The sequence below is a fragment of the Capra hircus genome, unplaced genomic scaffold (assembly GCF_001704415.2).
Source record: "Capra hircus breed San Clemente unplaced genomic scaffold, ASM170441v1, whole genome shotgun sequence".
NCBI lineage: Eukaryota > Metazoa > Chordata > Mammalia > Artiodactyla > Bovidae > Capra > Capra hircus.
In genome coordinates this window covers 811-17590 of record NW_017194238.1, presented here as the reverse complement: position 1 = coordinate 17590, position 16780 = coordinate 811, and the positions used below count along the sequence as shown (strand labels likewise).

Sequence of the window (16780 nt, the reverse complement as noted above, 5' to 3'; positions counted from 1 at the left end):
CCACCCCATGGACTGTAGCCTACCAGGCTCCTCTGTCCATGGGATTTTCCAGGCAAGAGTACTGGAGTGGATTGCCATTTCCTAGACCCAGAACTAACTGCAAAACTGTATCTCCAACAACAGAGGGGTGGTTGGAAGCTGAAGGTACATCCAGGAGCAGTAGAACCTCGTGTTTCTGGATCTAGCACAAGTTTCCCAAGCCTGGTAAGTTTTTATTATGATTTGGACTTTTTGCATTGTGCAGTGTCCTTTGTTCCTCTGTCATGAGCTTATTCTCTCAGTTCTCTCAGACTCCTTGCAACCTCATGGACAGTAGCCTGCCAGGTTCTTCTGTCCATGGAATTCTTCAGGCAAGAGTACTGCAGTGGATTGCCATGCCCTCTCCCAGGGGATTTTCCGAGCCAGGGATCCAACCTGCATCTCCTGTGTCTCCTGCATTGCAGGTGGATTCTTCACCTGCTGAGCCATTTGTTCCATTCAGTTCAGTTCAGCCGCTCATTCGTGTCCGACTCTTTGCGACCCCATGCATCAAAGCATGCCAGGCCTACCTGTCCCTCACCAACTCCCGGAGTTCACTCAAACTCACGTCCATCGAGTCGGTGAATGCCATCCAGCTATCTCATCCTCTGTTGTCCCCTTCTCTTCCTTCCCCAATCCCTCCCAGCATCAGGGTCTTTTCCAATGAGTCAACACTTTGCATGAGGTGGCTAAAGTACTGGAGTTTCAGCTTCAGCATCAGTCCTTCCAATGAACACCCAGGACTGATCTCCTTAGGAATGGACTGGTTGGACCTCCTTGCAGTCCAAGGTACTCTCAGGAGTCTTCTCCAACACCACAGTTCAAAAGCATCAATTTTTCGGCCGCTCAGCTTTCTTCACAGTCGAACTCTCACATCCATACATGACCACTGGAAAAACCATAGCCTTGACTAGACGGATCTTTGTTGGCAAAGTAATGTCTCTACTCTTCAATATGCTATCTAGGTTGGTCATAAATTTCCTTCCAAGAAGTAAGTGTCTTTTAATTTCATGGCTGCAGTCACCATCTGCAGTGAATTTGAAGCCCAAAAATTTCTTGTTAAATCTAAATTCTAACTTACCTCATAATACTCTGTCTCGCTCCCCACATCTCTCCCTGTCTCTGTCTCCTCCAAGACTGACCAATTGCAGTGCATAAATCAAGTTTAGTTTCCTAGGTCACTCTGATTAGGTGTGCTCCTTGTATAAAGACAGAATAAAGTTAAGTCAGTTGAAGGACCCTTTCTTTAATAGACAATTTCACACTGCACATGCTTATAAATATGACTCATGTTTGGTGGAAACTGCTATAGCATCTTATGTTGAAATATATACACTCCTCTTTCCTTTTGTGCTTTTACATTTACTTTGTTATCTGCAAAAGTTTTGTGCTTTTCTATATGTCTAAACCTGTATAGCATATTTCATAGAACAACATTCCTGTTTTCATTATACTCCACCTTTTGACATCTTACTACCAGTTGTTAAGTGGAATGTTTGAACACTCACCTACTTCTCAGTGGTCAGTGTTTTTATTCCATTCATCTCTTCCCTCTCCAACCAGGATTTGGTTACATTCTTTCTACTTTGCAGAATATTTAATTCATACAAATATAAGTTTATCCATGCCCCATTTCTTATTTCAGTCTCAGCTCTGGAAAAAAATATACAAAATGTTTAACATCATGACATTGCCTATTTCCCACATCATCTTTTGAAATGTATATTAAAGCAAAAAGAGTCTCAGAATCTTCAAGGCCCCTTCCTTCCTTGCCCACGGAATAATTAAAAAACAACAACAACAACAAAACACCTTCTTTAGAGGCTGAACAGTGCTATCTGGTGGAATAAGCTTCATTTTCTTGTTCAGTCACTTTTGTACCACTATTTGCAACCCCTTGGACAGCACCTCACCAGGCTTTCTTGTCTCTCACTATCTCTAGCAGTTTGCTCAAATTCATATCCATTGGGTCAATGATGCCATCCAACCATCTCATCCTCTGTCAACCCCTTCTCCTCCTTTCCTCAATCTTTCCCAACATCAAGGTCTTTTCCAGTGAGTTAGCTCTTCACATCAGGTGGCCCAAGTATTGGAGCTTCAGCTTCAGCATCAGTCCTTCCAATGGATATACAGGGTGGATTTCCTTTAGGATTGACTGGTTTCATTTCATCGCCCTCCAAGAACTCTCAGGAGAACACCACTGTTTGAAAACATCAATTCTTTGATGCACAGCCTCCTTTATGATCCACCTCTCACATCCGTACATGATTACTGGAAAAACTATAGCTTGAATATATAGGCCTTTTTGGCAAAGTGATGCTTTTTAAAATTCTATCTACATTTGTCATAGTTTTTCTTCCAAGGAGCAGCTTTTTTTTTCTTTTTAATTTTGAGGCTGCAGTAACTCTTGTCAGTGATTTTTGAGTCCTCAAAAATGAAATCTGTCTCTATTTCCATTGTTTCCCCATCTATTTCTCATGAAGTGATGGGACTGGATGCCATAATCTCAGTTTTTTCATGCTGAGGTTTAAGCCAGCCTTTTCACTCCATTTTTTCACCTTCATCAAGAGATTCTTCAGTTCATCTTGGCTCTCTGCCAAAAAGTTGGTGTCATTGGCACATCTGAGGTTGTTAATATTTATCTGGCAATCTTGATTTCAGTTTGTGAGTCATCCATCCCAGCATTTCACATGATGTACTCCACATAAAGTTAAATAACAGGATGACAATATACAGCCTTGATGTACTCCTATCCCAATTTGGAACGGCTCATTGTTCCATGTCTGGTTCTAAATATTGCTTCTTGACCTGTGTACAGGTTTCCAAGGTGGTCTGGAATGCCTGTCTCCTGAATTTTCAATAGTTTTGTTGTGATCCACAAAGTCAAAGGCTTTAGTGTAGTCAATGAAGCAGAAATATATGTTTTTCTGGAATTCCCTTGCTTTATCTATGATCCAACAGATGCTGGCAATTTGACCTCTGGTTCTTCTGCCTTTTCTAAATCTAGCTTATAGATCTCGAAGTCTCAGTTCAGTTCACACACTTTTGAAGCTTAGCTTGAAAGATTTTGAGCATTATATTGACAATATGTGAAATGAATATAATTATATGATAGTTTGAATATTCTATGGCATTGTCCTTCTTTGAGATTAGAAAGAAAACTGACCTTTTCCAGTCCTGGGGCCTCTGCTGAGTTTTCCAAATTAGCTGGCATATAGAGTGCAGCACTTTATTGCCATTATCTTTTAGGATTTGAAATGGCACAGCTGGAACTGAATCAACTCCACTAGCTTTGTTTGTAGTAATGCTTCCTAAGGCCCACTTGACTTCACACTCCAGGATTTCTGGCTCTAGGTGAGTGTCACACCATCATGGTTATCTGGTTCATGAAAACCTTTTTTTTTTTTTTTAACTATATTTTATTTTACAATACTGTATTGGTTTTGCCATACATCAACATGAATCCGCCACGGGTGTACACATGTTCCCAATCCTGAACCCCCCTTCCACTTCCCTCCCCATACCATCTCTCTGAGTCATCCCAGTGCACCAGCCCTGAGCACCTTGTCTCATGCATCGAACCTAGACTTGTGATTCATTTCTTATATGATATTATACATGTTTCAATGCCATTCTCCAAATCATCCCACCCTCTCCCTCTCCCATAGAGTCCAAAAGACTGTTCTATACATCTGTGTCTCTTTTGCTGTCTTGCATACAGGATTATCGTTACCATCTTTCTAAATTCCATATATATGTGTTAAGTATACTGTATTAGTGCTTTCCTTTCTGGCTTACTTCACTTTGTATAATCGGCTCCAGTTTCATCCACCTCATTAGAATGGATTCAAATGTATTCTTTTAATGGCTAAGTAATACTCCATTGTGTATATGTACCACAGCTTTCTTATCCATTCATCTGCTGATGGACAACTAGGTTGCTTCCATGTCCTGACGATTATAAACAGTGCTGTGATGAACATTGGGGTACACGTGTCCCTTTGAGTTCTGGTTTCCTCGGTGTGTATGCCAGCAGTGGGATTGCTGGGTCATAAGGCAGTTCTATTTCCAGTTTTTTAAGGAATCTCCACACTGTTCTCCATAGTGGCTGTACTAGTTTGCATTCCCACCAACAGTGTAAGAGGGTTCCCTTTTCTCCACACCCTCTCCAGCATTTATTGCTTGTAGACTTTTAGATCGCAGCCATTCTGACTGGTGTGAAATGGTACCTCACTGTGGTTTTGATTTGCATTCCTCTGATAATGAGTGATGTTGAGCATCTTTTCATGTGTTTGTTAGCCATCCATATGTCTTCTTTGGAGAAATGTCTATTTAGTTCTTTGGCCCGTTTTTTGATTGGGTCGTTTATTTTTCTGGAATTGAGCTGCAGTGTTGCTTGTATATTTTTGAGATTAGTTGTTTGTCAGTTGCTTCATTTGCTATTATTTTCTCCCATTCCAGAAGGCTGTCTTTTCACCTTGCTTATATTTCCTTTGTTGTGCAGAAGCTTTTAATTTTAACTAGATCCCATTTGTTTATTTTTGCTTTTATTTCCAGTATTCTGGGAGGTGAGTCATAGAGGATCCTGCTGTGATTTATGTCAGAGAGTGTTTTGCCTATGTTTTCCTCTAGGAGTTTTATAGTTTCTGGTCTTACACTTAGATCTTTAATCCATTTTGAGTTTATTTTTGTGTATGCTGTTAGAAAGTGTTCTAGTTTCATTCTTTTACAAGTGGTTTACCAGTTTTCCCAGCACCACTTGTTCAAGAGTGTCTTTTCTCCATTGTATATTCTTGTCTCCTTTGTCGAAGATAAGGTGTCCATAGGTATGTGGATTTATCTCTGGGCTTTCTGTTTTGTTCCATTGATCTCTATTTCTGTCTTTGTGCCAGTACCATATTGTCTTGATGGCTGTGGCTTTGTAGTAGAGCCTGAAGTCAGGTAGGTTGATTCCTCCAGTTCCATTCTTCTTTCTCAAGATTGTTTTTGCTTTTCGAGGTTTTTTGTATTTTTGTACAGATTTTCTATGTTTTCCTGCCACCTCTTCTTAATATCTTCTGCTTCTATTAGGTCCAACTCTTTCTATCCTTCAGTGCCCATATTTGCATGAAATGTTCCTTTTGTATCTCTAATTTTCTTGAAAACATCTTTAGTCTTTACCATTCTATTGCTTTCCTCTATTTCTTTGCATTGTTCACTTAAGGATGCTTTCTTATCTCTTCTGTCTATTCTTTTGAACTCTTCATTCAGGTGGAATAAGGTAGATTCCATATTTAAGGTGCCCCTTACATGCATGGAGGCAGTTCCTTGATGGCTCAACATTTAAAGAATCTGCCTGCAAGGCAGGAGACACAGGAAATACTAGTTTGGTTGCTGGTTTGTGAAGATTCTGTGGAGGAGGTAATGGAAATCCTCACCTTTATTCTTGCCTAGAAAATCTAATTGACAGAGGAGACTGGTGGGCTAAAATCCAAAGGATAGCAAAAGTCAGACACGACTGGGTGACTAAGCATGTAGCTAAAGCCACGAATGTGTGCATCTGTAGATCAATAGTGTCCTATGAGTTCTTGCACAATAAAAATATTTTCTGTAGTGTAATACTTGGCTGTCTGGTTGTATGGATATAAAACTCTTGATTTTCATTTTTTTTTCTTAACTTTTATGAAAATGCCCTTCTATTATTGCCTTGGTTTTTTAGTTTCTTTGGAGAATTCTAAAGTCCTTCTATTTCCCCCCACCTAGAGCTCTGAGGAACTTCCCATTACCCTTACAGAGAAGACATGTTTAACCTGTCTATTCTAAATATGCAATATGATGAGTCTCACAAAATATATATAGTTATGTAGTGACAGGCTGTGTCCAGCTCTTGTGATCCCATGGAGAGTAGCCTGCCAAGCTTCTCTGTCCATGGTATTTCCCAGGCAAGAATACTCGAGTAGGTTTCCGTTTCCTTCCCAATACATCTATGCAATTACTCTATAATCAAGATGTAGAGTATTTTCCTCACCCCAAATGTTCCTTCATGCATTTTGAAGTCTCTCCATATTCCATAACTACACTATTTCTTTTTAGAGTGGAGGTTTGTGTTCAATGAGAAATGAACTTTTGAAGAAAAACAATAACTTTTTTAAAAAATATAAATTTATTTATTTTAATTGGAGGTTAATTACTTTACAATATTGTATTGATTTTGCCATACATCAACATGAATCTGCCACAGGTAACTTTTTCTTTTTTTTTTTTTCAACATTCTTTTATCAATAAACATTTAAACAATCTGTAGTTTTCTCTATGAAAAATAAGTTGTATGGAAATTTTAGCTCATGGAAATGTCCACAACTATTTTTCATAGAAGGTATACATAAAAAAAGAAACATTAAAATGTTGAAAGTGAAAATAGCACCCCATTCACAAATTTGTTTAATTTTTCATATAGGATTTCATATTACTAAGTAGAATCTAGTATGACCAATAGCCCCAAATTCTTGTGTTTGGAGATAAAGACTCAAGGCTCCTTTAGGTCCTTTTGATTTGAGACATAAGGTGTGTCCTCTGGATTGGATTTTGACTTCTAATTTTACATTTTATTCTGAAAATGGTAATTTTTAAGGCAACGTTAAACATAGAAATAGCTAAACACCTGAAGTTAATCTTAACGTGATTGATAATTTTTTTAACACACATGTATGCCTGCGTAGCTACTATCCCAGGACTAAATTGAGTAAATGTCCAACACATCCTCAGGTTTCCTTGTGTCTCGTCCCATTCTGTACCACACGTTACCTTGTAGGCACCACCTTCATGACGAGGTTTTCAACCTTTCGAAAGCCTACCAATGAAATTATAAGATATGTACTTAGTGAGTGTGTTTCATTTTTTTTCCATTTACAAGAGCTGTGAGATTATCCCAAACCACTGTCTATCATTTTCTAAATTAGTGCGTATTAATCAGTCATATGAAAATGCTACAAATGTTTTATCCATTTTCTCAATGTTCATGGGAACAATTGCATTTTTGCCATTTATGAATAAAGCTGCAATGAACAATTCTGTATGTGTCTTTTTAAGGGATGCACTCCTGATCCTCTGGTGAGGGAGAGGTTAAGGGGAGAAACTTCCAGGTGCAAAATAGATGAGTCATAAACATGAAATATTCAGTGTGGAGCATATAGTCAATAATTACACAATTTTTAAAATCTTGCTAGATTGTAACTAGACTTACTGTGGCAATTATTTTGAAATGGACAGAAACATGGAATCACTACACTGTGTAACAGAAAGTAACAGAATGTTGTAGGTCAACTGTACTTAAAAGCACAAACAAATACTTTGAAAAATAAATCTCATTTGTGATTACCATAGGCTAGGCCTGGAGATAGGGGAACTGGATGAAGCCAGTCAAAAGGTACCAAATTCCTGCTGTGAGATAGATTAGTACTAAGAATGTAGTGTACAACATGATTAATATGACTAATTCTGCTGTATTTTAAGTATGAAAGTTAATAGGATGGTAAGTCCTGAGTTCTCATCACAAATTCTTTTTTCTTTACTTTTATATCTATATGAGATGATGGATATTCACAAACCTTACTGTTGTAATCATTTCAGGATATATGTAAATTACATCATTAGGCCATACACCTGAAACTTATGCAGTGCTTTATGTCAATTTTATGTTAACAAAATTAGGAAGTTGATAATCATAGAACCCATACATAAATAGCACGTAAGTGAAGGGATTGTGCTATAATTTATATGACTGTTTTTAAGCTCTAATTTTTTTCTAATTTATTCACTTTCCCTAGTCCATGAAAATACGGATGACCCAAATGGCTGGTACAAACTTCACCTACTGTCTTGAAATATATTATTGAAAGTTAGTATCTGATATATGGCTTTGGAGCTAGTCCATATTAGCCACAGAAAGTTGTGCACATAGATATCAGGTGATGACTACAATAACTTATTGTGAAACTACCAACAGAAACAAGGTAGGGACATTTCAAAACTTTGAACTTTAATATTTACTAAATGGCACTAATTAACTAGCTTCATTGTAATGCATAAATTCAGTCACACTAGGTAACTGCAAATGAAGCAGATTTTTGAACCCTAAACAGTGCAACTGGAGTATTTGTGTGAATGTACCACTGGGAAAATCTAACATGTTGTTGTTAATCAATGTCCTTCCTCACCTTGTGGTTTTACACTGCTCATGGACAGGGTAAGTTGAAACCGACGTGAACACTCCGGCTTCCTCCTAAATATAACTATCTACTTTCCTTTGTGTGTATTTTTGATTGAATAAACTGGTTAAAATAGTCTGCACTGTGAGATAACCATAAGAATACCTTAATGGAAAAATGATCAGACATTCACCTAAAAGGGGAAAACAAATTGAATACTTTTCTATGTCATCTGAGTTCCACAGTGCAAAAAGGTACTTTATGTAGATTATGGGGTCATGTGAATATGCTCATGAAAATGTGAATAGAAAATGTGTCACAGAAAAGTAGATTATAATTCCAGAATGTTTAGGAGAGTCTTACTTGTAATATGAGAAAGCTCTGGAGAACAATGGTTATTGTTATACTTTTACATATGGTGATTTTTGCAGGTTCAAATCTCATTTTAAATATGTTCATTTGACTGTATTGTGATTATAGCTTAATAAATCTATTAAAGGTCTTTAACATCACTGTTAATTTTTAAAAACCAGCATAGGTACAAGATATATTTTCCTTTTACAAAATGTGAAAGACAGTCTTAATTTCCAGTGTAGTGCCAATATATTTAGAATTCTTTTCAGAGAGAAATGTAAATGTTGACTACCTTAAAAAAATTGTCACTTTTAGTTTTAAACTTATAAGTTGTTATCATTAGTTATCTATTTTTTACACTCTCCCAATTCATCCCTCTACTCTTGGGCCCTCTTGCATCTAGACATCCATTCTCTATGCCTGTATCTCTATTTTTGCTTTGCAATAAGTTCATCTGTAGCATTTTTCTAGATTCTGTATATAAGCAATATTACACAATATTTATTTTTCTCTTTCTGACTTGCTTCTCTCTATGTGACAGTCTCTAGGTCTATCCATGTCTGCAAATTATGCAATTTCATAGCTTTTCATGGCTGAGTAATATTTCACTGTGTATATGTACCACTTCTTCTGCATCTGTTCTTCTGTTGATGGACATTTAGGTTGATTCCATGTCCTGGCAGTTGTGGATAAAATAGATAACTAAGGAGAACTTACTGTGTATCATAAGCAGCTCCACTCAATGCTCTCTGGTGGCCTAAATGGGAAGGAAATACAAGAAAAGGGAATATATATATATATATATATATATATATATACACACACATTCATATAACATATTCAGATTCATTTTAATGTACAGCAGAAGCTAATCCAATATTTAAAAGCAACTCCAATGAAAATGAAAAACAAAAATCAAATTATATAAATGTATTAATATAAGTAATTAAATCATATTGAAAACAAAGATTTTCCTCCCAAATATAAAACTTATATGTTCTTCATTATGATATATTTGTCTTTCATTTTCTTAATAATCCATTTGTCTTCAAGTTTTTGTAAATGAAAACTCTAATGAGTTTTATGATCCCTCGTGACATTCAAGATGTGAATAGAATATGCATCACTCTGCATTATTCATCTCATAATTTGTTGCATGCTATTTTAGTCCATTTGGTAATTTTCTTCGTGAACAACATTTGCAGCACAATAAATCTCCCTGTCTAGTCCTTAGTGTTACAATTAAAAGCAGCTCTGGCCCCAGATCACTTATAAGAAAGGCTGCATCACCATTATTCTTGCTGAGGAGCAGGCAGACATGAATTGTTTCTCCTGATTCTCAGGTACATGAGTGATGGTTTATTAATCAGCTAGAATAAGATTACTGGAGAAGGCAATGGCACCCCACTCCAGTACTCTTGCCTGGAAAATCCCATGGGCAGATGAGCCTGGTAGGCTGCAGTCCATGGGATCGCTAAGAGTCAGGCATGACTGAGCGACTTCACTTTCACTTTGCACTTTCATGCATTGGAGAAGGAAATGGCAACCCACTCCAGTGTTCTTGCCTGGAGAATCCCAGGGATGGGCGAGCCTGGTGGGCTGCCGTTTATGGGGTCACACAGAGTCAGACAGGACTGAAGCGACTTAGCAGCAGCAGCAGCAGAATAAGACTACAGGCATATTTCCAAACAAGAGGAGAAAGAGTAGACAATATGAAAGAGAAATGTGAAACTTTGACAAATCTTCACCAGATATTCCAGTGCAACCCTTCTCTTCTCATTAACAACTAAACTCTTTCCAAAAGTGGTCTTAAAGCTAAATGTTTGAATATTTAAGCAAAATTTTTTTCCATAATTTATGGGTGCACTTATGAAATTTTTAGCATGCAAAATAATTGTAATATCAGATTCAAGCCATTAAGTAAAACTCACATCAACTAACACCTATTGTAGACGCCTGCATGCCTGCACGCTAAGTCGCTTCAGTCATGTCTGACGCTCTGCCTCCCCATCGGCTGTAGCCCACCAGGCTTCTCTGTCCATGGGATTTTCCAGGCAACAATACTGGAGTGGGTTGCCATGCCTGCCTCCAGGGGATCATCCAAACCCAAGGATCAAACCTGCCTGTACTATGTCTCCTGCATTGGCAGGCGGGTTCCTTGTTTACCACTAGCACCAAGTGGGATGCCCATTATATTAGATACATAGTCCTAATTAACAAATTTTCCAGAAAACACATTGGCTTAAGATAATACACTTCCATATTCTTAGAGCTCCTGTGGGTCAAGAATAAAGAAAGGGCTTCGCTGGCTAGTTATGTATCACTCTGTTTGGGAGGCAACTGGGTAATGGCCTGGGCCGCTGTTACCTGGACACTCAGCTGGGCTGGAGGCTTTGCTTCCAAGTTGGCTCACTCTCTTAGCTTTCGGGGGAGGCCTCAGCACCTGACTACGTGGTCATCTGCGCAGGTTGCTTGAGAGATATCTAGCTTTCCTCAGGGCCAGTGACAGCAGACAGGGAGGAAGGAAGCCTCCACAGCAGGTATGAGTTTGTCACACTGTCACGTCAGTCATGGGTAATCATGAGAAATGGTCACTAAGTCCTGGACACTCAGAGGACTTAGGCTCTAATATTTGGAGAGAGGAGTGTGGAAGGCATTGTGGACTTTCCTAAAACCATCACATATAGAAAAATGTCAGGTCAACTAAACAGAGTATTTTCTGGGGATGCTTCCTTTACTTCTCAACTTCTTTCCTGCCTCTTTTGTAACAATACTCTTTTTTCTAACAGTACATCATAAGATTTTGGCAAACTTAAACCAGTTATTACAGGAAAGAAAACTGTAACTTTATAAAACATGTCAATGACCTTAATAGCAATTGCAAGTATAAATCTAAAATGATTTTTCGAACCACAATTTCTTTTAAAATGAGTGTTAACAGTATTAAACAGATTTCAATCTATATAAGAATTATACTAAAGATATTTAAACTTGTTTAAGATGGATTTATGAAAATGGTGCTGTGTGCTTGGTCCCTTAATCATGTCCAACTCTTTGCAACCCTTTGGACTATAGCCTCTCCAGGCTCCTCTGTCCATGGAATTCTCCAGGCAAGATTACTGGAGTGGGTTGCCACTTCCTTCTGCAAGGGAATATGATTGACCCAGGGATCAAATCTGCATCTCCCTTGTTTTCTGCATTACAGGTAGATTCCTTACCCACTGAGCCATAGGGAAAGCCTATGAAAATGGCAGATCAACCCAAATGTATTTACATCACAGCAAAGTTATCCCACAAGGGACCTTGTAAAGTTCATGTAGACAAGATGAGGAAATTGGCCAGTTAAATAGCTTATCAGATATTCATAATTTCATTAAATAAGCTGATTATCAGATGCAGGATTTTGTTCTCAGGCCTGCTCCATTGCTGTTTTGTATCAACAACCAGTTTAATGGAGCAAAGGAGATGTGCCTGAATGATCCTGAGGTACTGAAAGTGAACCCACATTAGGACAGGTTCATCACTCAGAAAGATGCCCATGTGTGAGGTTGGACTCAATAACATGATATTTAGCTGTGATAATTGTAAGATCCTGGGCCTGGACCATAGGAATAAGCAGCACAAATACAGAATGACTAGAAACACTTTTAAAACTTAGTGAATACTTTTCAGTCAATTTTGAGATCAATCTGAGCCAACACTATGATGGACAGCCAAGCCTGCTCATGAGACCAGAACTTGTATTTGGTAGAAGTGTGAGAGGAGAATGAGGTTGTTCTTAGTCTTGACAGAGTCAGTGCCACTCTGACCATAGTGGACTATGTATGTGCTTCAATAAATGATCTGATTAGAGAGACAAATGACAGATTCACATGTGACCAAATAGAAGAGAGGAGGGAAATAGCTCAGGGCAGTGACAGCAATGATGTTTACTTTTTAATTATGCCCTCTTTGTGTACCTTTTGGAAGTGAATCTCAGTGGATTATTTTACTAATTCATGTTCTATGAGGCATCAAAATGAGGTGAATAACTGTACTAGATCTGAACTCAGGTAATCAGGACTCAAATCTCTCCTCTACAATGTAATGACAAAGTTAGTTGAGTTCTTTTCACTTGAGTCCTGCAAATATAAACACTCCAAGCTTGCCCAACATGGTATTATTGTTAAATACACATATCTTGACATACATGAGTGAAATTTGTAAAATTCAAGGATTAAGAGAAAGTATTCTAATCTATAGAAAGTAGTGGGAAGAAACCTAGACTGTTACTTAAGAGGAATCAAACTAAATAAGCATTTCAAACTAAAAAATGTAGAGAAGCTTCAAAAAAGTGTGGGAAATCTATTAGTGATGAGAGATGCAGACTATAGGCCATGAGATTGTATAATTGACATGTCTTTGTTAAAGGGATTAAGATATGCAAAGATTCAAAGTTTATAATTCACTTAGCATATAAGTGACAATTACTCAATATATATTAAAAAATAAATTGTAATATGTTATACCTCGTTTAAAATATTTGTAAGAAATACTGAAAAAAATGCATCATTCTCCAATTAAAATTAGACACAAGCATTCAAGGGTTTCCCTTAATCTTAACCATTTGGAAATTAAGAATTATTGATTGTCCATTTCTCCAATTAGATAAGCAAGGGAAAAGATGCCTAATATCTAGTTTGAGTGATAAACAATAATGTTACTTTCCTGTGTGATTAGAGCCATGAAAATTACTGTGATTCTCTATATATATCACATGTTTCCAATAAACAGAAAATTAAAGTAATGAACGTTAATTGGAAAAACAACAACACTGTTTTCTTTCTACATTGATTTGGTCTGAGAAGAAGTGTCAGGATGTTGTTTCTGATTAGAATGGAATAGCAAGAAAAAGAAGTCAAAATGAGCCACAAGACAAAATCTGTACTTTCATCTCTTGACTAAGATGCTAATTTAGTCAACTATGGTTAGCACTTCTCTATTTAAGGAGAATTCATTTATTAAGTCTCTATAGTTTTCAACCAAGAGAATCTACATACAAATTTTATATGATATGACTCACAAGACATAATTTGACCTTCAATATCAAGGACATCTTTATGTATTTCAATCATCTGAGTTTTCTATAACCTCTTTTCCTAGAAATCATAATGTAGTGAGTGTAATTAACTGAACAAGAATGTAATTCATAGAGATAATGTTAATTTCTTATATAATTTAATAATAAGGTAAAGCATTATTTCTACTTTTTTTACTCCAAGGGAAACACTGTAATTATCCAGTAATAAAACATGGACGGCTTTATCATTCATACAGAGGACGCTTTCCAGCACATGTAAATCAACAGTTTCTCTATAACTGTGATCAGTATTTTGTGTCTCCTTCACAATATTCCTCAGATTACCTGACTTGCACAGCAGAAGGATGGTCTCCAGAAGAACCATGCCTCAGTAAGTAAACCTATTTAAGTTTATATACATAAATCTTTGAAAGAGTGAAGAGACAAAAGTAGACAACTGAGTAAAGTGTTGTGTAACAACAGCAAGGCCAAGGGATGAGTTCTATGAAAAAAAAAAATCCAAATAGATCTTCCCTTTACTAGAGGCTCTTCATGTAAATCCTGTGAGATAGAGACTTTATAAGAATATCTGCATCATGTATACATACTTTAATCATAAATGAAATAAAATAATATGGAATGTTATTTTCATTTGTAACAATGGTGGTAGTAACTTTCATTTTTATTGTTACATATCATATTTGAATGCTAGTGCATTCACATTTAAATTCTAGAAGGTTAATCTTTAAGGTTCTATTTTAACAAATTTATGTTTTTTTTTCTACCATATTATTTTTATGATCCTTAGGAGAATGTATTTTCCATAATTTGGAAAATGGATATAACCCAAGTAGTGAAAAAAAAGTTCTACAGGGTGAAACTGTAAGGGTTCGCTGCTATCATGGCTACAGTCTTCAAAATTATCGGAACATAATGACCTGCACAGAGAGTGGCTGGTCTCCTCCTCCCAGATGCATCCGTGTCAGTGAGTAAACTGGGCTGAGATCCCACTGTGTTCATAATTTTCTAAGACTCAGCTGTTTTATTCACTCCAAAAGTTTATATCAACCTCTTGTTTTGCCAAAGGACCTATTTGATGTTATTTTTTACAAGTGTCTATGAGTGTACCTATGGACTTCCTGATAAGTATATAACAAAATACATGTACCTATTGATAGACATTGCTCAAGAAAATAGGAAAAGATCCACAAAGAAGAAACCTGTAATAACAGAGTGAAGGCAGAAAGATGGCAGGAGTCTCACTGTCTCTCCTGATATAAACACAGACTTTGACCATCATTTGTGGATAAGAGGATCTTTGTTGGGGGTCCAGGAGTCTAGCAGAGACATGACAGCATGCTGCTAGAGCACAAAGATGGAAGACTGGACGCATCACTGAGGGTTAGAGCAGTAGCCTCATTTTGCCCTTGACGTGGCACTGCTTAGTGCCAAGACAGCCTTCCTCAGCACAGGATTTTACCTGTGGGGAAAATAAGAGCATGTGAGCAAGTGCCATGTCCTCATCTTCCAGCCCTCTTCTCTCTCCCCTTATCCAGGACACTGGGGTCACCTGCATGGCTGGGATGGGGAGAGGCCAGGAGCACAGCATCCAGGGCTAGAATTCTTCAAGGGACATGGGTTCTACTGACCATGTGGAGACCCCAGCAGGGAGCCCCAAACCATTGCAGACACCGGTGCTTGTGGTCCTGCTCACCCCTGGGCCCCTCATCTCATCCACATCCCCCTCCCCAGGGCCAGCTCCCTGTGTAGGCCCCCACGGTGGCAAATAAACATTTGCAGATGGCCTGTGGGACATCTAGAAGCCAACCGGTCCTCGTGGGTCTGTGAGAAAGCACACAAATGTGAGCATTTGGCATTGCCCCAGGGAAGCAGCCAGAAAACTGTCGGCACAGAGACTGTCTTTGCTGCGTTAATAGAAGCATACGAGCTTCAGAATTCTCTCCTAGGAGGAATTGAGTACATGGGACAGGTGTGTCCTTAAAAAAGGTCTGAAAAAGTCTCAAAATCCCTATCAGTGTGACAGTGTACTTCCCTCCCCAAGTCAGTCTGTAAAGACAGGAGGGAGTGACTGCTTCGTTAAAGGCAAACACAGCTACCTGAGACTTCAAGGGACACAGACATCAAAGGACTAAAATGTTAACAGAGAAACACGATAGTTTTTCAGTTACTGTCCCCCAAATAATGGATATGGACGATTTGGTCTGATAAGTCAAAGTAATTGGCTTAAGAACTTCATTGAGATAGAAGACAACAGTGGAGAAGGAAATGGCAACCCACTCCAGTATTCTTGCCTGGGAAATCCCATGGACAGAGGAGCCTGGTGGGCCACAGTCCATTGAGTCTCAATGAGTCAGACACAACAGTAGCTACTTAGCATGCACTCATGCATTCCTTTATATTTTGTGTAATTATTGATAGATAAATGTGTTAATACTATCTTTTGTAACAGGATGTTTTATAGTTCCCTAATTCCTTTTCTCTGACTGCTTGCCTTTGTGAATTCATGATTTTTTGTTATAGTAGTGTAACAATACTACTGTAATTTTTGTTATAGTAGTATGTGTTTAACAAACTTCTCTTTACCGTTTGTGAATCTAGTATGGATTCCTGCTTTATTTACCATGAGATTTACATCAAGCATCTTTCAGAGAGAGCAGTGTGTTTTATGCTGATAATATATGAGCACAACCATATATTAAATCTCCTTCCTTTTTCCCTTCTCCATTTTATCTTTTTGATGTCATGATTTGCCTCTTTTTATAATGTGTACTTAATTAAAAAATAATTGTAGCTAGAGTTACTTTTATATTCTGGCACTTTAACTCTTAAATTGTTAAGTGTTTAACATTCCATATCAAAGTACTATAGTGTCCTGAGTGTGAGTGTGCACTTAAATTTACCATTGTACTATGTATTTTCATGGAATTAATTAGCATTATTTCACTTTAGCTTGAATAATTCCTTTTAGTGTTTCAGTAGGGAAGGTCTGTGTGCCTGCTCAGTTACCTCAGCTGTGTCTGATTCTTTGTGACCCTATGGGTGGCAGCCTGCCAGGTTCTCTGTCCATGGGCTTCTCCAGGCAAGAATACTGGAGTGGGTTGCCATGCCCTCCTCAAGGAAGGTCTAGCTGTGTTCAATTTTC

At 37.8% G+C, this 16780-nt stretch overlaps 1 protein-coding gene across 1 annotated transcript; it reads left to right on the top strand.

The window, feature by feature from the left end:
• Positions 1–8199: 8199 nt before the first annotated feature.
• LOC108634942 (complement factor H-like) lies at positions 8200–15607 on the top strand (the record flags this gene model as incomplete). The annotated part of the gene is made up of 4 exons (XM_018045262.1): positions 8200–8242; positions 13820–14008; positions 14426–14606; positions 15418–15607. Coding segments are annotated over exons 1-4 (603 nt in total), but the record flags the coding sequence as incomplete, so codon positions are not given.
• Positions 15608–16780: the final 1173 nt, after the last annotated feature.